General features: G+C 45.2%; 1 protein-coding gene across 4 annotated transcripts in view; it reads right to left on the reverse strand.

The window, feature by feature from the left end:
• The window catches only part of ATP7B (ATPase copper transporting beta), a 479,681-nt gene that overhangs the window by 75,090 nt on the left and 378,373 nt on the right, over positions 1–26,218 (reverse strand). For all 4 annotated transcript variants that reach the window (XM_085621784.1, XM_085621786.1, XM_085621783.1 and 1 more), the window contains one exon: positions 11,644–11,826. In XM_085621784.1, coding sequence (XP_085477910.1) covers positions 11,644–11,826 — 183 coding nt within the window. The remainder of the gene's footprint in view (positions 1–11,643; positions 11,827–26,218) is intronic.

Consider the following 26,218-nt stretch of genomic DNA (forward strand, 5'->3'; position numbering starts at 1 on the left):
TACACCAATCCATATTTTCCTTCCACACCGAAACCGTGGGTGACCTCTGGGAGCCCCACAATTGTGCTATGTCACGCTTGGCCACCATATATCCCAATGTCACCCACCACGTTTGCGCCACCGTGTAATCAGTCGGCTCCCAAACATTCAACAAACACCTCCTCGCCTCGGGGAACAACGCAACATGCGTGACCGCCTGCAATACTGCATGCACGCCACGCCAGAACCGAGTCACCTCCGGACATTCCCACAAAACATGGAGGAAGGTCCCAATCATACCACACCCACGCTTACACATCCCATCCACCGCATATCCCATACGCATCAGGCCAGGACCCGTAACATACACCCTGTGGAGTATCTTGAGCTGGACGAACCGAAGGCGGGCCGGAATGGCCACCTCTTTCGGGGAGGCCACCGCAGACACCCAATCCTCGTCATCCAGCTCCAATCCATCGGCGACCCATGCCTCACGAAGGGCGGCCAGCAGCCCCGAGCGATCATTGACGAGCTTTTTATATATCAATGAAATAGTGCTGTCCGGCACATACCCATCTAGTACTCTATCTTCCAATGGGGAGCACTCCGGGATGGACGCGACCTCCGGGAATACGGAGAGCAACGCATGACGAACCTGCGCATACCGAAAGAACTCCCTATCATGCAACTGGTACTCCGCTTTCAGCACATCAAACGTTTTAAATCCCCCTTTCGTCCAGAGATCCCCTACCCTGCTAATGCCAATCGTGTCCCACTTCTCAAAGCCTTTCGTCGTCCACAAACAACCCAATCGCTCGGAAGCATACAATGGCGTCGCCCAGGTCAACCGATCCTTCCACCCCATCGCCGAGTTTGCCACGTGCCACACGCGCACCGCGACCCGTGTCGGACCCGTCAAACGCGCGTCGTAGAGCGCCCTATTGTAGTCGCCACCCGGCAACAACAATTTGTCCATCTCAAAAGCCGGATTAAGGGCAGGCCCATAAAACCCGTGATTTATCGCTGCCAGCTGGGAAGCCCAATAATAACGTTTGATATCGGGGAGGGCGACCCCCCCCGTCGTACCACGGGAGCGTCAGCTTCGCGAGGGCGATCCGCGGCCTCCCATCCCAGAACAGTTGGCGCTGCAGACCCTCCACCTCCCTAAAATAGCTAGCCGGCATGACATCCATTGTGTTTTGTAGGGCGTAGAGAAACCGCGGCAACGACATCATCTTAAACAGCGCCGCCCGGCCAAGCGGCGAGAGCGGCAAACGCCGCCAACGCGCCACATCTGTCTTCAAACGTTGGAGAGGGGGGAGTAAATTCTGTGTGTATCGGGCCGCCGAATCTAGGGTAATAAAAATTCCCAGATACTTGAATCCCTGGTGAGCGACCTGGATAGGGCAACCCCGCGGGAGGATAGGAGCCTCTCCGAAAAGAACATAAACACAGGACTTAGCCCAGTTGATGAATAGGCCGGAGTTACGGCCAAAGGAGGACAATACATCCACCAACACAATCAACGATTCACGCGGGGAGGCGAGATACAAAAGAATATCGTCCGCATAGAGAGAGACTCGGTCCTCATACTCTGGGGTCCATCGGAGACTACGAATCGAAGGGTGCCACCGCAGCCACTCCGCCAGGGGCTCCAAAGCGAGCGCAAAGAGGAGAGGCGACAGGGGACAACCCTGGCGCGTGCCCCTGCCCAATTCGAAGGGAGCCGACACTCTACCATTCACCACCACCTGCGCCAGCGGTCTGGAATACAGCAATTTCACCCAACCGATGAATCCCGGGCCAAACCCAAACTTCTCCAGCGTCGCCCAAATATATGGCCACTCAAGCGCATCAAACGCCATAGTGGCGTCCAGGGACGCCAAAATGGCTGGCTCACGTATGAACGGAACCCTCGCGAGCACCCCATGCAGACGCCGCAGGTTAAGCGCGGTGTTGCGATGAGGAATAAAACCGGACTGATCCTGATGGATCAGATCGCACACCACGCCAACCAGTCGATTAGCCAGCACCTTAGCAAGGATTTTCGGTTCCGCATTCAAAAGCGAAATGGGCCTGTAGGACGTGACTCGATCCCGCGGCCTCCCCTCCTTATGAATAACCACGATGGTGGCCAGACGCTGGTCCAGCGGGAGAGAACCCGCCGCCCGAGCCGCAAGAAACATATCACGAAGATGCGGCGCTAATGTATCCGGCCGCAACTTGTACAATTCAATGGGAAGGCCATTAGGACCCATGGCCTTGCCAGAAGCAACTGAGCGTATGGCCAGGGCGATCTCCTCAGACGTCGGAGCCGCGTCCATCAACAATTTATCCTCCTCCGAAAGGGAAGGCAACCCAATATCTTTAAGCAGGACGCGGGAATCCTCTTCCGGGCGAGAAGAGACCGGGGAGTACACCCCGCGGAAATACTCTGCAAAGCAATCGACAATTTCCTCGGGATCAGTAACACGCACACCATCCACTCTCTCGACCAGCGGCACAACTCGACTCGCTCTCTCCTTTTTATCCAGCCACGCAATCAGTTTTCCAGCCTTATCACCCATATCATACAGTCGCCCCTGTTGCTCCCTACTCATGCCCTTGGCCGCTTCAGTGACCAGGGCCTTGTAGTCTGCTTGTTTAAGTCTGAGAGCATGCAATTTGTCCTCCGTGACACCACGATCCAGGTCACCCTCCAACTCAGTAATTTCAGACTCAATACGAGTCACCTCCTCCCGCTCGCGCCTCTTGGAATGGGAAATGAGGGAAGGGGCTTCCCCCCGGAGTACCGTTTTGAACGCCTCCCAAAGAGAAACAGCAGACGAGACCGATCCCACATTATCTTCAAAATATTGCTCAAGGGATTTAATCAAGTCTGCACGAATTGTGGGATTAGGCAGGTACCAGGAGTTAATCGGGACCACCCTCCCCTCCACCCCCAGGACAATATCGAAGTGTAACAGAAGTGGGGAGTGGTCTGAAATACCCCGGGCAAGATGTCGCACCTCCCCGATCCTCCCCGCCTGGGCAGCCGGCATAAGAACATAATCAAGTCTTGAAAGACTACCATGGGCCCCGGAGTGGAAAGTGTACTGTGTCTGCGCAGGGTGTTTTAGCCGCCAACAATCCACCAATCCCAGGGTGTCCAAGAGACCAGACAACCAAGTTTGGGCCCGGGGGAGGTCCCTGGGGGGGTATCGATCCTCGGCTCCGGAAACCACAGCATTAAAGTCCCCTCCCACCACTAGAATCCCCTCCGGCAGCCCGAGAAGAAGGCGCCCCAAGTCGGCAAAAGTAGTCGTCTGCAAACCCGGCGGGACATAAATAGAAACCAAAACAATCACTTTACCCTCCCATCTGCCCACCAGTGCAGTGTAGCGCCCCCTGTCATCATGGATCACCTCGTCAACCTCCAGCGGGAGCGAGGTTTTAACCATTATGCCCACACCCCTCGAACCAGAGGTGAAGCCCGAATGAGCCAGAAGGCGATAGCCCCGCCTATTCATAGCACGGAAGGAATTACCAATGAGGTGTGTTTCCTGCAGAAACACGATATCGGGTGAGATCCATTTTAAAAACTGCAGGACCACCCCCCGTTTTATCCTGTCCCCCAGTCCGTTAACATTCCAGGAAAGAAGTCTCAGTCCCCTACCCCCCATCACAACCAGCTCCAATCACCACCCTCCCAGAGAGCACGTTAAGTATGAAACAACAATAATCCTGCCTTGTGGTGCAAACAAACAATACCCAACCCCAACCCAACATTCCAAACAAAACTCCCCCCACCCTGCACCCCTGCATGAGCCCAAACAGCCCCCCCAACTTGCAGTGTGCCTGTCGCCCTTGCATGAACTAAACTACAAAAAGACCCCCTGGAGGAGGAAAGTGAACCCCCTCAAGACACACCACAACCTCCAAGCGAGGGAGAACAAAGCACGATAGTCAAGGAACCCTGAGCCCAACAGTGTCAATACATTAGGCCCGGTCCGGTGGGCACTCTCTACTCGCGGCCCCCAGCCCCTCTCGATCATGTCCCCTAGGCAAAGTGTCCAACCAATCCCCCGCCGCCTCCGGATGGTCAAAGAAATGAGAACGACCCTCGGATTCCACCCGCAGCCTGGCCGGGAAAATCATGGCATACTTCAAGTTCATGTCTCGGAGCCGCCGTTTGACGCCCACGAAACCCAGCCTCTGCTTCTGGACCGCTTGCGGGAAGTCAGGATAGAAGTTCACCTCAACGTTCTCTAGCTTGAGCGGCCCCTGCACTCTAGAAGCTTGTAGAATCGCATCTCTGTCCCGAAAATTGAAGATACGTGCAATAAGAGGCCGCGGGGGAGCTCCGACCTTCGGCTTGCCACCAGGAACTCTATGGGCCCTCTCCACCGCGAAGAATTTGCTCAATCCCCGAGGCATCAGACGATTGGAAATCAAGTCCTCCACAAAGAGATCCGCAGCCGATTCCTCCAATCCCTTCCGGCACTCCGATAATGCGGACGTTGTTCCTCCGGGCCCTACTCTCGGAATCCTCCAGTTGCCGATCCGTGAGAGCACTGGCCTGCCGGAGCCGACGCACCTCCATTTGGAGGGCAGCCACCTCAGTCGTGAGGCCCGACGCGGTGAGGGCCAAAGAGTCAACCCTACCATTTGTCTGGGAAAGATCAGCCCTAACAAGGTTGACATCGATGAGAACCGCGTCAATTTTGTGCGCCAGGGTGTCAAACTGTTGACCCACCGAGGTCTTCATCTCCGCTATGGCGCCCATGATATCCTGCAAGGTCAGGTCCGTTGGCAAATCCGGGGCATCCGCAGGCCGCTCCGGAGACTTATGCGACCCGCCGGGAGAACCTTTCGGCAGGGTGTAGCGATCCATAACGTTGGCCTGGGTAGAGGCACCACGCCGGGCCGATTTGGCCTTCAGCCTCTTTCCATCCTGCCTCGTCGCCATCGCCCTGTAATCCGTGCACCCACGAGTCCAGCGGCGGAGGGCGAACAATCGAGGCCGAAGACCCCAGAGGTCGCCTCAGGAAGGCGGAACGGGTCCCCACAGAGTAGGCAGGGTCCCCCAGTGAGCCAACCACCACACTCCGCGAAAGAGCCGAGATCCCACTTGCGATGGTGGCGAGAGGGCTCGAAAGCGAAAGTGAAAGTGTGGGGTGCGCGCCCCGTCAGGCTCGTCCCGCCGTTGTTATTCACTTCACCACTGGATCGCCCCTCAACTCAAGTCCGGGGTCAGAGGAGAAGCAGGCCGCAAACTTCAAGCGATGCCAATAACGGCACCCGGGGTCCGATTCGAAAACGGAAAACGGGCACCACCTCGGCTCAGGTTCACAAACAAAGTCCCCTCAACCAAATCAGGATGAAGACAGGATAGATGTAGGAGGTCGTAGAGGTCCTCGGGAGCCTCGCACCTACGCGGCCATCTTGGTTACGCGCTAGGCTCCTCCTCTCGTAAAGTACACTTGATGTGAATAACGCAAATGAAAATCAGTCAGCGGGCACTGGGATGCTATGGCCGCCTCCTATGGAGAGGCCAGCACCTCCCTCCAGTCCTCATCTTGAAAGGGGCCAACATCTTGTGCCCAGCACTACCGCAGGGACCCAAAGGCATTGGGGGCATTGGCTTCCAGGGACTGGTAAATATTGGAAATCTTATGTTCTGAGATGATCGTCAGAAGTATCTTACCCTCCAGGGGGCTGATCTCCGGAACATCAACCGAGGATGTGATGTAGGGCGTAAGGGCAGGGAGGAGTAGCAAAAGCTTAAACAATTGTTTTGATGGAGAGTGAACTGAACGTGGAGCTTGCTGAAAGTCTTAAGTGAATTTTTGTGAAATACATCTCCCAGCCAAGAGATGCGGATGAGGTCCCACTGCCAAAACACCTGCAACACAGCTGTCTGACGTAAGATGCTGCCCACCTACAGGAGAGTCTCCAGCGTGAGTTGACCCCTCCACCCCATAGACGCCATCACCTCCTTCCAGACTTTAAGGACCACGCGCGTGGCAGGTAGAAAGCACCAAGGTGCTACCCTCCCCATACAACAAATTCTGGAGAGGGGTCCCGCCAAGTGCCCACCCTTCTGACGCATGGGTCGGATCTCGAAACCACCATTCATTTAGGACTGCAAACTGAGCAGCCCTGTAATTGGAAGGCACATCTAGTGTAGCAATACCACCATCATAAGTTGACCTTTTGCATTTGGACAGTGCAATTAGAGGGAAACCCTGGCTCCACAGAAAACTCAGCAAAAGTGAATCAATGTAAACGAATGGGAAGGCAACATGGGGAACGGAAAAGTTTGGAGTTGGTAAAGAAGGCGGGCAGGGCTGCCAATTTAAAGATAGCTGATTTCCCCAAGAGGGAAAGAGAAAGAGAGGCCCAGAATTTGAAATCAGCACCTATCTCTCTAACTGGGGCTGAATGTTTCGTTCCTGTGCCCGAGTCCTATCTTTGGTTATATAAACCCCCTGGTATCAAAACCCCTGCCGTGAAACTACAAGGCCCTTTGCCAACGACAACTCTGGGACACCCTCAACCACTATATAGACCGAGGATTTGCCTGGATTTACCCAAAGACCCAAGAAGTTTCCATAGACCTGCAGCGTCTGTAGTGCACGCAGCCCCAAAGCTTCAAGGTCCTCAGGAACAGGAGCACATTCTCCACATACTATGCGATTCTTTCCACCTCACCCGGCCTACCCTTGAACCCCCTCAACTTCGCATGTACTCTAGACTACTCCTCCAGTGGTTCAAACACCAGAACAAAGAGGATCGGTGAAAGGGGGCGCCTCTTATGGATGCCCTGCTCAATACGGAACGGTACGGAGGTGGCCCTCCCCACCAGCACTTGGGCAAAAAATGTTGCACAGAGGAGACACACACAGCTGATGTACCTGGGTCTAAAGTTCATTTTAGTCAGGAGTGAGAACAAAAATGGCCATCCAAACAAGTCGAGGGCCTTATGGAAATCTACCTGCAGCAATGCACTCTCCCTATGATAGCGCTGTGACAAAGCTATCGCGTTGCTCACTCGCTGGATATTGTGGCGCGTGGCCCTAACCGGCATGAGACCAGACTAGTCTGGGTGAATCAAGGTGAGTATAACCTTTGTTAATCTGTTCGCCAGAACCGCCCACACCTTAACCTCAATGGGGAAAAGGCAGATCGGCTGGAATAACTCCCTTAGGTCTGGCGGTAGGCGTGGCAAGATGATAATGTAGGCAGCTCTGAACGTCAGAGGGAGTGGTCTGCCCCTCCTGAAAGACCCCCAACAAATGGGACCTATAAGCACCCAGGTGGCCCTATGGAACTCAGCCAGGAAGCCTTTGGGCCCCGGCAATTTCCGTGGACGAAGCTGTGCCAAAGTCCCCCTCCCACAGTTCATCCACCGTAATGGCCATGTCCATGGAATCTCTATTTCCGGTCTAAATAGTTTTTACCAGGAGGTTTTGGATGAATGCCGCCAGTTCAGCAGGGCTCTCTGTCTCGTAACTAGCACAGAGTGCACTGTAATAGGTAGCGAAAGTAGCCACAATGGGCTGCTCTCCAAACACCCTCTCCCACTGGGCATTTGTGATATGTGGTGTAGTCTCAAGGGAGGATGAAGCAGAGCAGAGACAGTGCAGGGGTTTTCTCGACTTATCACCCCACTGATAAATCCAGCTCTGGGGCGCCATCCAGGTCGCCCGAGCCTCATCCATCTGGGACTGTCATAGGACAGAAATGGTATGTATCACATCCCTGAGGATCGCTGGACCTGACGTCCCTAAATATAGATCATCCAAGTCAAGAAGTGTGGACTCCAGGTTCTCCATCGACACATCCGCGCCGAAGCTATTAATACATCCTCGAGAGGTGGCTTCCCAGGCCTCCCAGTGGGTCCCGGGGATGTCACCGAGCAAACATTGTGACTCAGATAATCTCAGGCAGTAATGTGTAGGGCCATCCTGAATTCCCTACTGACCAGGGTCCAGTGGCTCAACCACCACTGGGGAGGGCCGCCGGCTCCCCAAAGTCCACCAACAGCTCCACGGGTGAATGATCGGACAAGCCGTGCGCCAATATTCACGTCTCTGGCAGCATGTACCCACAGGAACCAGGCAGTAGAAAATAATCTAGCCTCAAGAATTAGCTATGCAGCCCAGAATAAAAATCATAACCTCTCCTCTCGGGTTGGCAATACCGCCCAACATCCAGTAGCCCCGACCTAGCAATAACATTGGCCAGTAAATGCCAATAAATCCACTTAATTGCTCGAGGTTGATGCGGGGAGTGCAAGGTAAGTGGTTTTAATAATTTTTTTATTTAATGTTACAGATCCCGTCGTCTGTCATCTTAACTCCCCACCGCCCCTTCCCACCGCTCTCATCTGTGTCGGCCGCGCCTGGCTAAATCTCACCTGACAGACCAATGTGTTCAACCTTTGTAGGCTCTACTGAGCAACCATGCTTGAAACAATGGTGATTTTGTTAATAACTTTCTTTGTGACTAGAAGTAGTCCATGCAACATGGCATCATTTCTAAAAAAATATATTTTTGTGTAATGAAATCAGAAAAAATGTGCTTTGTGAAATTTGATGAGGCACAACCCGAAGAACAGCAGTGAGTGCTCACAGTGGATTCAGCATAATTACATTAATGTCATCAAATGTATTAAAAATGACGGATGAATCAAGCACAACGTTGCATGCGTTGATAAAGTTGAGAAGAAAAATAGTTTGTGAAAAAACTTTAAGAGTCAAGCAAATGTGGCCTGCGTAAAGCGAATGCATCCCTGATGTTTGGATAATATCACTGTTGATAGGCTGGGCTGGCAACAATGAGACAGGGAAGACCCAATAAGAGCATTAGATAATTATATTAACCAAAGAGTGCAGCTAACAGGTTGAGAAATATTGTTAAAAAACCGTGAATGCTTTTAGCTTCCCATCACAGATCTCACTGATCAACACTGCTCGCTCTAAAGTTGCACATGCGACAACTTCTTATTTTACTGTTTCTCTGCAATGAACGTAACCTGCAGAGGAACAGTACATTTAGTGAGTTGGCCAGAAATAAGTGGAGTATCGTCAACAGTATGTATAAGGTCCTCCTTAAACTTGGTTTGTTTTGTTAGTTTATTTGTAGCGTCCATTTTTTATCTATAGACATTATATTAGCGCCACACAATCAAATAAGGCCGTTACTATAATGGGTTTCAGCTCTGTGACAGCTACAGTTATAGGCAGAAGAAATAGATGATTACTTCCGATATTACTTGAGTCATAAAAGACATGACTTGAGGGAGTAATGACCCTACCAATTCCTTCTCCTTCTCAAAGGGATGATTTTTTTGTTCCTCGCCAATTTATTTGGCCTAACTGGACATTGGTGCACAAAGATGCCACTCTAACCAAAATAGAGAAAAAGTCCCTTCAGTAAGCGCCCTTGCTTTTAAGGCTCAGATAATGGACCACTAGTACTTTTCTAAACGCAGAAGCTCTTCCATAAGTGCAACTGGACCTGAGGTTTGAGCTCGATGAGGAACTATCTTTGGAGCAACCAAGGAGTATTGGAACCAAGCGCCTCTTTTTCACTTTCTTTTATTCAACCAATGTTATATGCACAGGGCAGACTCAGTTAGAGACGCTGGGCGAGGGGCATGAATTAGTTTGTTCTTAATCTCAGCTTTTAATCCTTGGTTAAAACAAAGTTAGTAGAGGACGTTCTACCAACCTAGTCTTTGCAGATAGACAACTGCAACAAGTGATGTATGTTAATGCATCCTGTGAGCCTTGCTGTGTCTCACAAAGAGCTACTGTAGCTTAACTCCCCAAGTCTGGCCTCTCAAACATTTGAAGAAATCCTCCTAAAATAGTTTTAATTGCTGCTCACGATGGGATCAGCGGAGGTTACCAATAGGCTCACAAAAGCCATTTCTGCACCCTTCTGGTAGCTAATTAAGTGTCCAACCTTCATTCAGTCTTGGGAGAAAACTAAGTAGGTCAGAAAGTAAAATGCACTGTCAGTGAATCTAATAATTCGGTCAGTTTTATGGTTTTCCATCAAAACGTAAAGTCTCAGCAGTAATTCTAAGGGCATTCTGGCAGCAAACACTTACCGCAGAATGGCATTATCGTTTCATAAAGAGTCAAGCTCAACGTTTTGTTGTTGGATGGTTTATTGGAGTGTTTGAACTTAATCCATAATAGACATGCGACACTGGGATTGCAAAACTCTCAAAAGCTGGATGTGATGACTGCTTTTTAGGGAGGTGTATTCTGGATGTATAGATGGGACGATCTTCTGTGGAAGCCACTTTGTCAGCCAGTGAGTTGTGACATGAAACTGGAGAGTGCCCTCAAACAAAAACCTCCAACAGGATGAAAATGCTGGTGACATACAAACATCATCTGAGAGCTTGCCAAGAGCAAGAACACACAGACTGATATTGGAGAAAGAAAAGAATTAACAAATAGAAAAGGGAAACTGAAGGCTGCTGAGGGCAAGAAAGGATCTAGTCTGTGAAGAATTTCAAATAAGGCAGAGAAATAAAGCACAAATAAGTAGGGGCAAAAATGACATACTAGAGAAAGGGAACATTTCAGAAGTTCTGAACCAGCTGGACAGGAACCTAAGAGTGTTGCAACGGACGTGCTTAAATATTCAATCTTGACCCAGAAAGAACTGTTAGCAAACAGGAAACCCTTTGGTCATCTATATTTGGTAAAATTACACCACATATTGAAAAGAAGACAGCCATCTTAGATTGGGATCCTATCAGACAGTTAAGCCCTTACCTGGGGTTGCATCACTTCCTGTGCAATACCTTTGTCGAACCTTGCTTGTTTCAGGAATTCACTCAAAATGCTGCTTGAACACATGCCACTAACCCAAGACACATTACAAGAGTAGCACGCCTACCATGCACACACCACCGAACCTCAGATGCCAAAATAACGAGTTCAGATGCTTTCACATAAGCACCTGGAGAATTTCAGTCACAGGTTGGAGACTTGTTCTTCAGAAGCTTAAGACATTTATCATGGAAGTAACAATTAGCAAACAAAAAAAGCATTGGATAAGCCAACAGGTTTTTCTTTGGTGGTGCTTACAAATTGTTTTATACAGTCTGTGTTTCCATGTGTATTCACATTGAAGCCAAACCTATTGCAAGTACATGTTTTGATTTAAGCAGCTGGATTTTGTGACCTTTTGCATGTGAATTTGTGATTGTTCGTAAATATATGTGTATAAATGTGTGTGAATCATATTTGATACATGACAACTATTTTCAAAGCCTGCTTCTGTTAAATTTGCTTTTTTGTAAACAATACATGTGTGAGATAAAGAAAACAATGTGTGAAAATGCAGTATACTTTTCAAATGAAAAACAGTCCCTTATACATTGCATTGAAAGAACTCCATAGGAGGTGTAATGATACATCAAACAGCCAATCACATTAAATGAGAGAGAAATCCTTCTCTGGGAGGAGCCATGCCCACGCTGTCTATTTTAAAGAATTGGTAACAATATGTCTTAAGAAAGTTGCACTGCTAATCAGAGTCAAAAGACTAGAAAAATCCTTGTGCCAAAACCACACCCTAAACCCCACCTGTACAATATTCTCCTCTACCAAACATTCAAAGTGAACCGCTCTAAAAAAAAGTGAAGTAAGGTACCTCTTTGCAGTACTTTGTCACTGCCATGCCCAAGGGATGTTCACTGCTGGCTTCTGCAGTACCCACCACAGCAAGGACCGTCTTCAGAGGCAGTCGGGCTAGGTCCCCCATCAGCAGCACTCTCATTACTTTAGGGACTCCATGGGTTATCGTGCCAGTTTTATCAAACATCACTGTGTTTATCTGCATGAGGTTAAGAACATTAGTTATGGTAAAAAATATATTTGCATAATTGGGCTACATCATCAGGATGAGCTACACAACCAGATGATGAAATAATCTATTTAAAGAGCAATGAAAACAGTTCATGTTCTTTGTGTAGAAGTTTTCTCCCAATTTGCAAGTCTGACACTTACTTTACACACATCTTTAAAACAAACACAAATTATATCACAGTTGTTACACACGTGCTGAAGGTGAGCAATCTTCAGGACAGCATCCTGCTCTTCTTATGGTCTGGCAGTTGGCCATTGATTTCAGTGGTCGGCCATGGAAAGGTGTAAATGTTAAGCAAACCTGCTTTTGTATGTATATATTGCATTTATATTGTGCAAACCATCATAGAACATGTCACTGACGCGTCTAAATTCAGCTTTGGTGCTCTAATAACTTTTCCAATTGTCCCCCTATGATTATAATTATATCATGACTTTTAAAATGTGAAAATCCCTTTACAATTAGTCTATAAACCGCCAATTACGATGAATGCTCGCCATTTAGGTCAGGCAATAGCCAAGACCTTTAGATTTTACTAAAATATGTATAATATACTTACATATAGGGACTATCAGCCACCTCTCTTCATCCATTGGCCTGTTGTGTCATTCACATTTTACTCCCGCTCATTACAGCATAAAGCATGGGGCAGTGGGTCAGTCTACTTAACCCACTGGTTAACTTCACTTTGAGTGACGTTCTCTCTCATTTTAAATTTTGCTCTCTCACAAGGAGCACATCCGCACACAAGCTAGTTCCCTTCCATGCCAGTGTTTTCGTTTTTACTTTCTAATTACTTTAGTGTTGCCTTTGTGATTAGAACCTGATGTGATAGCAGGATGATTCTGATACACATTCCTCTTTATCAGACCCCATCTCCTGCCAATGCTCTTGTAAATTGCTTTTAGAGTGTTTTGCTTTTCTTACTGCTGCTATTTCACAGCATACCAGATTGTGTCCATTTAAAATTGTTCTGTATTAGGTTATCCTCTTTTTTAGATTTTTCTTTCTCTGTGCCTTTCCTCCTCTCCTTCTTTCTTTCCTTCCTTCTTTTTCTCCATCTTTCCTGCCTTCTTTCTTGCCTTCTATCATTCTTTCTTGTCTACTTTCTTTCATTATTTCTATTTTCGTTCTTTCTTTCTCTTCTCCCTCTTCTCTTTCTTTCAGTCTTCCTCAATCTTTCTTTCTCTCATTATTTCTTTATTTGCCTTCTTTCTTGCTTTATTTCCTTCTTTCATCCCTTTATCTTGCCATTTTTCTTGCTTTCTGCCTTCGTTCTTTATTTTTTCTTTGTTTATTTGCTTGTTAGTTTATTTTCTTTCTGAAAGGCACGAGGCATGCAGGCAATGCCAGACTGATCAACTTTTTTAGGTCTGTGTTAGTCTCGACCTTTTGATTTTACTAAACTTAAGTGTATAACATAGCCACTTATATGGGGTTCAGCCAAACGTCATCCATTTATCTGTAGTTGGTGTCATTCTCAATTTTCTTCCATCCACTCCAACATGCAATAAGGGGCAATGTATCAGCCCACTTCAGCCATTGGCTGACTTCACTATGAGTTAATGTATACCACCCTTACACAAGGGACACATCCACACAAAACCCAGTTCCCTTCGGTGCCAAGGAGTACTATGGTAATGTGTGTTTTTTTACCAAAATACTTTTTTGCCTGTAGCAAATATTTTTGTTTTAGATTGAGGGCCAAGCACATTCCCAAACAAAGTTTTGCAAGTCAAAACGAAACAATGCCCTTTCAGCACCAATGTCACCAACCTCAACCCATACTACCTGGACTATGTCAACAACTCAACAACTGCCTTCATTATGCTCTACTTCAGATTCACCAAGACATTAACATCTACACAAACAACAGGTCTATTCAATCATGAGCTTACCCATTAAGTATTCCACAAGAATATGAACTCTTTATAAACATCATCAGAACTTGTTACCAATATTGCCCTCCTGTTCTCTGATCTCAACTGCACGCCTTAGATGATGGTAGACATCCATGCCCCTCTCAAGTCTCCAACTACCCAGAGCAAGCAAGCAGCTGCCCCCCGGTACAGTCAGGAGGTCACACACATCATGCTTGCTATCAGAATGTTAGAGAAGAAATGGCACTGAGCATAACTCATTTTCAACCATGGAGAGTCTCTAATCTTTCAGCAGGAACCTCATCTCTGTTCCTCAGAAATCCACCTGACTCCACTTTAAAGCATCCTTGACCTATAAAGGCACTAAAGAAGTTTAACTGGATCACTCTCAGAAAACCCCACTGGCTCTTTATAGCTTCTGCTGTACACTTGAAAGTCTGCAGTGTAATCTTTAAAGTATTTTCAGGTCCCACAACATACCTGCCAATTGCAATCTCGATTCCTGGGGGGTAGCACCACATCAGCAACATCGCCGGGAAAGATACCAAAGAAATACAAAAAGCAGATTACAGGTACACATACCATATACTGCTAAGCGATGAGTCTATGGAACTCTATCTCCTTTTGGATCTAGCAATCCCTGTTCCTTTTCCAGCTCCAAAAGGAACAGAAGACGCCTTTTGTTAAACAACACCTATTCCCTGGAAAATTCCTCTCAATCGTTCAACTCCTAATACAAAAAATCCCTCTCCTCTGTTCTCCAAAGTTTCAACTCTGATTTCCCTCTTTGGAATATGTAAATTCTCACAATAAAAAATTGCATGAAGAATACAATTTGAGTGTAAACTGACTTGACGATGGCTGCAAAGTCCAGAATTCATATTGTTCCTAATGATGGTGATTATAAGAATATTAAACAAATTGAAATTGGTTCTAGGACTTTATTCAGTTGTGTGCTTATGTCGTTAGCTTTTCTTTTCATTAAATTTGCAACCAGCACAAGAGGGGTTTACCATTGGGAAGTAGATATCCAGGAGATTGTAAAAAGACAAACACTTTCAAGAAGGCTTGCTGCAGGTTCTGTGCACCAGAACTTCCAGGTGTTTAGTTGATGGTTGTGGAGGGTTCCAGTCCTCTCCCCATCCCTCTTGTAGGATATTCCTCTGCTTACCTTCCACGGTTTCTGTACGGGTGTTGGAGAAGAAGAGCAAGGCTATCTCACACCAAACAATTTGTAAGTATTATGGAGTACTCAGGTACTATGTTGGGTGGGGACAAAGTTCTTCAATACAGAGACTAGTCGAGTGTGCGTCTTCGGGTTGCACCTACTTGCAGATATTGAACCTGCCTACAGATGTCAGCTAAAGGAATGCAAATGGCGTTCCTGAAAAGGGGTACATCAAACACACAAAAGCTGTGGAGAGAAAATACTTCAGATAGTCTATGACACTGGCATTCACTCTCACTCTGGTAAACATTGCAACCAATGATTTTTCACCCACTTTGCACTCTAGACAGAGGTCCGCCTTAGGCAGATTAGTGATAACTGTCCTCATGCGAATAGTCTATTTTGAACTGACAGGCGCAACAAGATAGGGAAGTGTAAAAATCTTACATTGTTCTTTTGGGGTACCTCAGTGGTGGCTTGGCAAATCATCCTGGCATTTTGAATTTACATGGAGAAATTGAGGGAGCCCTGCAAATCACTAGTGTGTCAGTAGGGATGTTTGGGAGAGTGGCTCATTGGTACTGCCTCGGAACATCTATATCTGAACAGGTTCCATTTCACTAAGGAAGAGAAGAGCAGACCTAAACTCTGAAAACATTACAGAGCAGTTGCACCTACCCAGATTTTTGTAGCCTTTCGAAATTTAGAGAACAGAGGGATAGAATGAACACTCAGCAGAAGAGAATTCCACAAAGAGGAGAAATAACTCCTCCTCTTGCATATCCATACAAATTAAACACTTTTTTAGAAGCAGTGTCTCAGAGATTTATTTGAGACACACAGATGGGTCCTTTTCTTTAATGAATGAAGCACTGTCATGGATAGAGCTACGAATCATGTAAAGTACCTTACAAGCAATCGTGTCTTTGACTAAAATTCAGTGGAGAGAGGCCAGTGAAGGTGCGGCATGGCTAAACTTGGGGAAACACTAATGATGGCAGAAATAGCCAAATGATTGCCACTGTCAATGATAAAGGGCATATTTTTAAAACATAGAGGTGGTACGTGCAAGTGGAGACTGCCACAGAAATCTGGGGAAAAAGAATTTAGAATTGTACATTTAGTCCATGTTATGTATTGATTTGAGGGGCTTGAGGCTGGAAAAAATATAACTTGGGATCCAACTGAGAGTAATGGGACAATGTCATAGAGGGTATAAAACCACCCAGACAGATAATAATTTGGCTATCATCGCCATACATAAATAAACAGGGGGACGTTTGGCCAGAGGCTCTACATATCATTTTAAATAAAAAGGGGTACATGGCAGATCCCTGGTGGACACCATAGTGTAAAGGGGAAAGTGGAGAGTAGAAAAGAGGAACTGAAAATTGACTGGATTAAAAAGAAGTGACTTGAGCAAGAAGTGGTCAGTATTACTGATTATCTGTAGCTGACTGTTAAGGATAGAGTGGTTGACAATGTCAAAAACAGGTGACAGATGTAAAAAGATGATGACACTGCAGCTTCCAGACAAAGATGGCATGAGGCTGCCAACAGAAGTCATTCTGTTCTCTGACCTGGGTGGAAACTGGCCCAAGCAATATCAAGAGTTTAATGGGCTCCATATAAACACCAATATCTTTTGCTATGTTATCATCTAGCATTTTAGCTGGCGGTGAAAGTTAGGTAGTTTGAAAAGATAGGGCTCCATTTTTTTAAAAGATCAGATGAATCTGGGTGACTTTGAATTGAACAAAACAATGCTGATGGTAAGAGAAAAATTAAGAGCTTTGAATTAAGTGGGTAAAAGAACATTTAAAGACTGCACTAAGCCCATAGTGACTGGCCAAATATGGGCCAATGACGTCTCCAGCCTCGAGCTAGAGACGCCAAGAGCAGGTAAGGAAGAGAGTCTCGAGCAGAAAGCAAGCTGGTACACAGGAAGTTAAGAAACATTTAGAAACTGTGTATAATCCTATTTGATTTTTTCCAAGAAAAATTACTAAGGGAATAACAGAAAATCTGATAAAGAAAATTATAGGGTGTACCACCTGAGGATATATCATTTTCAAATTATATTTAAGATTATTGATTTTATAATGATAGACAGTGGACTCATAGTTTAAGCTACTAGCAACAGAAATTTGTTTTGTAATTGATGTTTTGCCTGGTGGCCATTGTTTTGACGTTGGCCAAGGTGGCAATAAACCAAGTGAACACCTTAGAGTGAAAGCAAAACGGCTTCTTTTGCTGAACTGAAACACAAAACAGCCCTGTTGCCTGCCTTGAAAATTCGTTTGGCAATGGATCTTTAGTGTTCTGCCGAGTCCCATTCAGAAAGACAAGAGGAACACCAGTCAAAAGGTCCCTAAGTAGGAGAACCTTTGGTAAGTTGCAACAGAAGGTTTGAGGGTTTCCTAAATCATGTATCAGTGGGGTGACACTGTATTAATATTGAAATAAATAAATAAATAAATAATGCTAATTTGTGCCACACTTACACCTACAGATTGGCCTTGCTGTGGGCATTTTGCAGAAGAAAGCACAGAGCAGGACAGATATATACTATTTCCAAATATTTCCATGAATACTCCTAGGTGCTTTTGTGACTACCCAACAAGTCATAAATATACTCAAATTGCCACAGGAAATCGTTGCTGAGAAGATTTCAGGCTTTTAAATAAAGTGTGTGAATTAGCCCTTGAGTGACCTATTGCCAATTGTGTATTCTTGCTTGTGTTAGGTTGCCTGCTCATGTATTTTTAGCCATTGTTTTGTCTTGCTTCCCTTTTAAACAATAATACACGAAGTCAAATATTTTCTATGTAGGCAAGACACATTTCTGAATAAAAATGAAATAGGTAATTAACCATAAAAGTAACCAATTAAAACACTTATCACTGGGCCTGCTAAAAAAAAGAAGATCTTATTAAGCAATGGGCCTCAACATTTGGGGACTTTCCATTTTAGGACCTGTGATGTGGAAATGAGGAAACACTCTGGACGCCGACTTACCTATGAGCAGTACTCGTCAGTGATAACCAAAAGTTGATTAAAAAATTAGGGCAGAGCAAGTAAATAAAAATAAAAATATATAGAGGACCAGATATAGGGCACACTAGACGATTGACGTAAGGATAAATTTACCGTTTCGGAAGTGAGTTTTCGTGGAACTCTATGTACGTGAGACATGGGCGAGGGAAACAAAATGTCATTATAGGAAGCAATCAAACAGGACCACACAGGCCAATAACAATTATGAGTTTTATTAAATAAGGGTTATTCTGCAATATAAAATAAGATGCACATGTTCCAACAACAAAACACAAACACGGATAAAAAACACCATGCTTAACTGAGCTTGGGTTCTGGTTGCAGGAATGTCAAGGCACTGACAACACTGAGGGTCAGGCTGGGGCAGAAAAAAGTCCCAGGCACCAAAATAAATGTGTCCCCCATTAGCGAATCAGATAGCTAAACAAGTGTTGGCAATTCCAATAGGTCCGACTTGTGAATAAAATGTAGTTTTGTGTCATTGATGGATTTTGGTACTCCATAAGTCATCATACATTCTTGCACTCATGCATCCATTCATCCACCAACTGACTCAATGGGAAATTTACTCAAAACCTCAATATTTAGGCCAAAGATATTCACGTGGAAGAAACTCATATGCAGAGCAGGATGCACTGCACAGCTGTAAGAAGGGCATATTGATAAAGAACGACTTTCATTCCCTGTGTGCCTGCTGCTGACACTTTACCTGCCTGCCCTGGTTCCAATCTCCGTGTCTGTTGACCGTCTCCCTCCCGCTGCCGCCATTCCACCGCGGCCGCTGTGAGGAGGGGAGACTACATCCCCCAGCTTTCTCTGCGGCAGAAGAGGAAGCCGCATCCTGTACTTTGGCTCCTGGAGGCGTTATAAACTTCAGCTGGGCTTCTGGCTGAGCGGGCGACTTTCATTCCCTGTGTGCCTGCTGCTGACACTTTACCTGCCTGCCCTGGTTCCAATCTCCGTGTCTGTTGACCGTCTCCCTCCCGCTGCCGCCATTCCACCACGGCCGCTGTGAGGAGGGGAGACTACATCCCCCAGCTTTCCCTGCGGCAGAAGAGGAAGCCGCTTCCTGTACTTTGGCGCCTGGAGGCGTTATAAACTTCAGCTGGGCTACTGCCTCGCGGGACCGCGCGCGGGTCCGCGCCGGGCTAAGCCCGGGCAAAGGGCGGGCCCTCTGTAGCCCTCAGGAGCCGAGGGAGACCGGACCGGGCTCACCCCCTTAAAGGTGCTTGTGATTTTATTGGTGTACTACAAAACAATGTTCACAAGGAACTGATTTGGAACTAATGATCTATTGCATACAACATCAATAGTTGTATTTGAATTAATCTCTCTCAAAACGACACCAAATCTAGGATAAACACAGTAAGCCTATACACGACCTTTTGAGATTTACCAAGCCTCAGCCGAGGTCTTTATTTGACACAAATTTTTTGTTAAGTCTCATATAAAAACATTTTGTATGTACACAATTCCTCTCTTTCTTACATTCGCAGTGCAAAGTGAACCCCAGTGAAAAAAACCATAACCTCACAGAAGTAACAGAAAATACAAACAAAAGTGTAAAGGGTTATTGGAAAGAAATATAACAAGGACAGTTTATAAACAATATATAATAATCCAGTCAAGGCTGTCTCTTATTTCGTTGTCGACGGCGTTTCGACCCACTTTTAAATACCGGGTCTCATCAGGACTGTAATTTTGGGGACTAGTGGAAGGAAGAAGAAGGAGGGCAAATATAACTATTTTAAAATCAATTATCAAAATACTGATATACTGTGATTTTATTGGAACACACTAATCCGTGAGCTGGCATTCACTCCCTTGTTCTGTGCCCTTTGTTCTTTTTGCATGTTTTACCCATAGCGTGCTACCTCATTTATAGCTGTTAACTCGACCCATAGTCCAACCACAGCGGTATTATCTTTAACATGGCTGGAGGCGCTAACAAGGGGACCCTAGATAGTTATTTATTTAGGGTCAACTCGGGATTAGAGCGGAAATTAATCCTTGCTGAACTAAGGGCAAAGCGCCGTAGCTCTATTGAGCTTATTAAAAACTCGCCATCCCTCGTGGGTTCTTTGCACTCAGCCACTTCCCCACCTAGGAGTTGCCACTCCCAAAATGAAGACCTAGATAACTCCAGCAATGATGATCTCCCAATCCTATCACGAAATTTAACCTCCTTACCCGAATTAAATAATGTCCAGTCCCTAACTGCCCCACTTCTACTCCCTAATCCAATCTCTGAGCCAGTACTCTCAATTGAGTCACCACCACAAGCTGTTAAGCTTCCATCTCAAAAGGCTAACACATCTAAATTCTCAGGTACACCACCTAGAAAAAGGAGAAAGAGAGGTAGTGAGCCGTTAAAGAGTAAAAAAAAGAGTAACCACTCTGATTTGGTTTCAACTGCTAAGGGTCCTGTAACTTGTACTGATAAAACATCTTTCCCAGTTACTTCCGTTCCTTGCTTAGCAAATGATATATCTATTGCGGAGGTATTGGGTAATGTTGAACAGCTATTTAGATCTCTCATTTTACCTATTCTCGAGAGATTAAAAACAATAGTTAATAGACTTGATAATCTAGAATCGCTAATAGGTAATACCAGGGAATTAATCAAGAATTTTGCAAAGCCAGTGATGGCGCCCCCTATTACTACAGCACCTGTTGTATCATCCCCCATTGTACCATCTCTAAACTCTGTTTCTCAAAATCATCCTAGTATTAATAATCTAAATAATAAAAGTATAGGAAGAGTCATTACTTCCAAATCATTGCAACACTCTACTTCAAATAAAGATAGAGAGTCTTTGAGGGAAGACAACTTAATTCAATCTGGTACAACACGTGATAAAAAAGGTAAAATTCCATCTCCTACTGCAAAGAAACGCAAGGGGCTCCAATTAGAACTGCCACCTGAAGCAGTTCCCCTTGTGGTTGTTCTCGCGGGAGTCCCAGCATTAAAAGAGGGGACAACCGAATGTTACTTGCAGTTAAAAAATAAAGTTATTCATTGGCTTGGTCAGAATCGCCCTCTTCCTTTGTATATAAATGGCGAAATTCTACATGTACGGCGTCTCTCTTGGTTGGGAAACACACCTAAGAATATAAACGGGGATATTGTAATAATTAATTTCAGAGACCCCAGAGCCGTCAGCCATATTCTTAATTGGCATACGAACAATGCGAGGTCTTTTATTTCTACCTGGGAATTGACATATTTTTACCAAATAACTCAAATAGTTCCCTCTGCTATTCCAGGGGCTCCACTTTGTAAACAGTCCAATCCTGTCATTTCTCTTGGAAACCGCTATGAGGTTCTAGCAAATCTTGAAGAAGTGGATTGACATAATCACCATAAGGGCCCAATGACAGTCATCCAAGAGACTTCTTTTGATTTACCTTCCCCTCCCAACGAGCTAGGAAACTTACCACTAGAAACAAGTGTTGGTATTTGTATTAATCCCCTTATTTCCCTTGATCCTCCTTTATTAACTAACCCCCCGGTTGGCACTGGGGATAACATGGGGAAGCTACTTTCATGGAAAATTGCTGGGTTGGCCTCTAAACTGATATCTGACGACTGACTTTGTTTCGTTAATGACTTTGACCTATGTATATTTCAAGAGACCTGGCTATGTGAACCATCTTTCGCTCAGGGATATTTGAATTACTCTGTGCCTGCTTTAAAAGGTCCAAAGGGGAGACCTATGGGTGGATTAACTATATGGGTCCGTCAGAGTCTAAAGTTAGTTGTCAAATCCATTGACACCAGCCATAGAGACATTCAATTAATCAGAATGAACCTAGATAAATTGGGAATGCTTGACATTTACAATGTTTATGTGAGGAGTAATAGGGGAGGGAGATCTGAGGTTTTAGCGGCCTTGGGACGCCTCCTTGATATTCACTCTCTAATAAATAACATTGTCATTGCGGGTGATTTTAATAGAACATCCGAACCCCTAGCTACTGAAGATGATTTTCTTGGGGACGAAGAAGATCGGCAATGGGGAGTTCCCAAGTTGGAGCTCAAATCGGTTGTGCGTTGGACCGATGATGTGATTAGTTTAAATGCCCTCTGCTATGAAAAGGGCTTAAGAGCTCTAAATGGGAGGACTCGAAGTGATAAAAATGGGACCAATACATTTGATAACGGGCGATACAAAAGTAGAATTGACTATGTTTTATGTAGTCTTAAATTACGGCGGTTTTATCTGCGACATGGAGGTTGTTTGGAGGAGTGAGAGTGACCACAACCCCCTCTGTGCAGATCATAAATGGTGGTTTTTTACCAACCGGACCATTGGCCCGACTGAGCTTGCTCCTCCTTTGATTGTCCCCACTAATGATATGCGCAGATTAAGGTGGGCAAACATAGTGACTAACCAACTGGCCATTGCTAACATCTGTGGCGAAGTAGATAAAGCAATACTAGCCATTGAGCATATTAATTCATCTAGCACCGAGTTGGGTAGAGTAGTTGAAATACACGACTCTCTCTTTTGTGCAATAAAAAACCACTTCCTCAAGCCTGTGAAAAATAAAGGAAAGAGAGTCCAAAAGTCTGCAAAGTGGTATAATGACCAATGTAGAGATGCTCGACTAGCTTTAGGAACCGCCATAAAGGGGAGGCAGTCTACTGCCATTCGATTTGCTAGAAAGGAATATAAAGCTAGTATATCAAAGGCAAAGAAAGCCTGGGATGAGCATCATTGGTCTGAGCTAAAGATAGCTAGTGACAGGAATGATTCCAGGTTATTCTGGAGCATTGTTAAATGGGGAAGTTCAGGTTTACCCGTACCCCCAAATAACAATGTACCGGAAGATGAATGGGTAAAATTCTTTAAAAATCAGTATGCTGAGTCAAATAAAGTCGTCACAGGGTCAGATATAAGTTTAATTCAATTTAAAGATAATTTCTTTAGTATCAAAGAGATTATGATGGCCCTTAGCTCAGTGTCTGGTGGACGCGCCCCAGGACTTGATGGTGCCCAGCTGATGTCTTTATCAATGATAAAGAGCGCTGGTGTAAGTATATACATCTCCTTATTAATGCAATTGCGCAGGGTTCAGCGGTACCAACATCTTGGCAGGGTGCGGTAATAATACCCGTGTTCAAGAAAGGCGACCGGTCCCAGCCGGGCAACTATAGACCGATAAGCCTTATTGACACTATCCAAAAGGTTGTGGGGCGCGTGATTGTCAATAGGCTCCTTGACTGGGCCGAGGAGACCAATGCCCTGTCACCCTTCCAGGCAGGATTCCGTCGGTCCACAAGCACGGTGGACCAGGTCTTCCGCTTTACCCTGTTGCAATGGAGGACCGTGGTGCTGGGCGAGGGCAGCTTGTACGCAGCTTTTGTTGATCTGCGGGCTGCCTTCGACCTTGTTCCCCGGAACAAGCTGTGGTTGGTTCTTAAGAACCAGGGTTTACCAGAAGAGTTACTGTCACTAATAATGAGGCTTCATGAAACAAATTTTGCCAAGATTCAGTGGGGGGGATATGGTTCGGTGACTGTGGATTTTCCATTTGAACGGGGTGTTCGACAAGGATGTTCAATGGCTCCCATCCTTTTTACATTGTACATCAACGATGTTGTTGCCCGTATGCTCTCTGCACAGGTGGATGCTCCCTCTATAGCTGGCTCAAAAATGCCTATTTTAATGTTTGCAGACGACACGCTTATTTTATCTAAGACTCCAAGCGGTCTGTAGTGTGCTCTGTCTATTTTTGACCAATTTTGTAGGGAGTATGGCTTAGAGGTCAACACAGCTAAAACAAAACTTATGACTTTTAATCCCCATCGTAGCTTTAAATCCAAAATTACTATGAATGGCCGCCCGCTAGAGGTGGTGAATACTTTTACGTACCTAGGACTACACATATCTAGTGAGAATAGATGGCCCCAGCATATAGACATTGCTACACTTAGACATAGGCAATTGTCCGGTGCCATTAGCTCAGAGCATAGAAAATCTTTGACCAAACCAGTAAAACCTGTACTTCAGGTTTATGAAGCGAAGGCTCTAGGCTCTGCACTCTACGGGGCTGAGCTATGGGGCTTCGAGAAGGTGGCTGCACTTCAAACCTCGGAAAACAAATTTCTCCGGGCATTAACTGGTGTCCCTAAAAGTTCACCTTTGTTGCCCCTTAGACATGACCTGGGTAGAAGAGCAGTCACAGATTTGGTTAGGCTCCGTCCGATTTTGTATTGGCGAAGGCTATGGACGACACCAGTGCTCTCCCACTATGCTGAGGGGTTCCTAGATATTATTAGAATAGATGTATTCCACAAAATTGGGTGGCTTAAATCACTTAAGTTAACTTTGCTTGGTATGTGCTCGCTTTGAGAAGACCCTGTGGGAGCAACTTTTCCATCCAAAAGCATTCTGAAAGAAATTTATTGGGAGATGGTAGCCTCTCGGCATTGGAAAAGTTCTAGCGCTGGATCTATGGCTGGAGGATTTCTAGAAGCTAAGATGTATCCTTGCCCGGAACCCTACTGGGACATCATAACTAGACCAGGTGATAGAAAGCTCCTTTTTCAACTAAGAGCAGGTGCACTACCCCTCAGATATTTGGTAGCCAAATGGGAAGGTGGATCCTGTGATAGCTGCCCTGCATGTGGCACCACCAAAGAAACAATTGGTCATTTTCTATTCTCTTGTAAAGTTTATCTGGTTCCAAGACGCATCTGGTTATCTCCGATGTGTAAAAACTTGGGGACTACTAGTAGTATTGTTGCTCTGCGTATTATACGCACCAGCACTTTGTCATGGATCACAATAGCTACTGCGAAGTATCTTGGATGGGCGTGATCGATTAGACAGAGACTGCTAGTCACTTGACTATTCTCTGTTATGATCCTTTGTCTATATTTCCAACCTGTATTCCTTTAAAAAAGAAGGAATTTTTAACCAAGATAAATTTTAAACTTTTGATCATTTTTTAACTGTCTATAGGTATAGTACGTAACTGTATGTATTCTGCTTTTATGATTGAAATATCGAATAAAGCATACTTTGACAAAAAAAAATAATGAACAATATGCTTGTGAGAGAAAGTCAATAAAGAGGAAGTCCTATCCATCATGTTTTTTTATTCTAATTCTTTGCCTCCTGTTTGTGGCATTGCAATTGTTCGTCTCTTACTCAGCAATTGTGGGCGTTTTAATTATTCCAGAAGAACATCCTTGTTGAAAAATGCAGGAAGGTATTCATATACAGATATGTAACTGCTAACAACTGTAATATATGATGTACAAAGTGTGATGTCTCTAACATTGTACAGAAAGAAAAGTGTGAAGGGTCAACAATTGCAAGCATTTGAAAACAGTTAAAACCAGTTCAGCATCAAAAGTCGTCTCCATCCTTTGCCACTAGTTCATTTATCATGCGAATATTGAACATCTTTTTTTTTTAGTAATATCAGCGCAATTTTTTTATTATATAATTGGTATTCGGCCTCTGCATCGCTGTTAGCACTGGAGGTGGTATGTGGTTGTCAGGTTTTAAGATGACGCCCTCAAGATTCAGCAGGGTGCCATTTTAGGTAATAAGTCTCGCATTTACGCGCGTTTGAGCTATTGGCATTTAAAATGACAATGCCTTTTATTTATGTATTGCTTTTTAAAACATAAATAAAAGACATTGCCATTTACAAAGCTAATAGCTTAAAGGCGTGCAATCCACCTTTTTTAAAGATAAATTGCGGAAAAATGACAGATCTCACTAAGGTGACCCATGTAGGCATGAACAAGTCAACAAATTATATGTACTAAATAAAAGTGAAAGCACGCATGGCACGCTGAATGTTGCAGGAAAGCACGCAGCAGGAAAACACTTGTGCCTGCAGTACCAGAAACTCATTAAAGAAAATAGTGCTTACAGACAAAATAAGACGTACCGTGTAACAACCAAAATAAAAGGGCCAGTCCTCATGAGAGGTTACAATTGAAGACAGGGCGGTACTAAGGATGGACTAACAAGCCTATTGCCTAATCAGAAGCCAGCGTTTATGACGGACAATGACACAAGCCAATAAAAAATAAGGGCGGAGAGAGAGCGAGGCTTCAAGTGGATACTGTAACACAGCATGGCTCGCAGAGCAGTGCATGCGCTGCCCTGGCTCAACCTACATAAAGTATGATATCAGGGGTGGTACACAAGAACAATTTAGTAAATTGTCATTGTGTGTGTGTGTGCGTGTGTGTGTGTGTACCCAAATGTAAGCATATCACTTGTAA

Source organism: Triturus cristatus, chromosome 8, assembly GCF_964204655.1.
Source record: "Triturus cristatus chromosome 8, aTriCri1.1, whole genome shotgun sequence".
Lineage (NCBI taxonomy): Eukaryota > Metazoa > Chordata > Amphibia > Caudata > Salamandridae > Triturus > Triturus cristatus.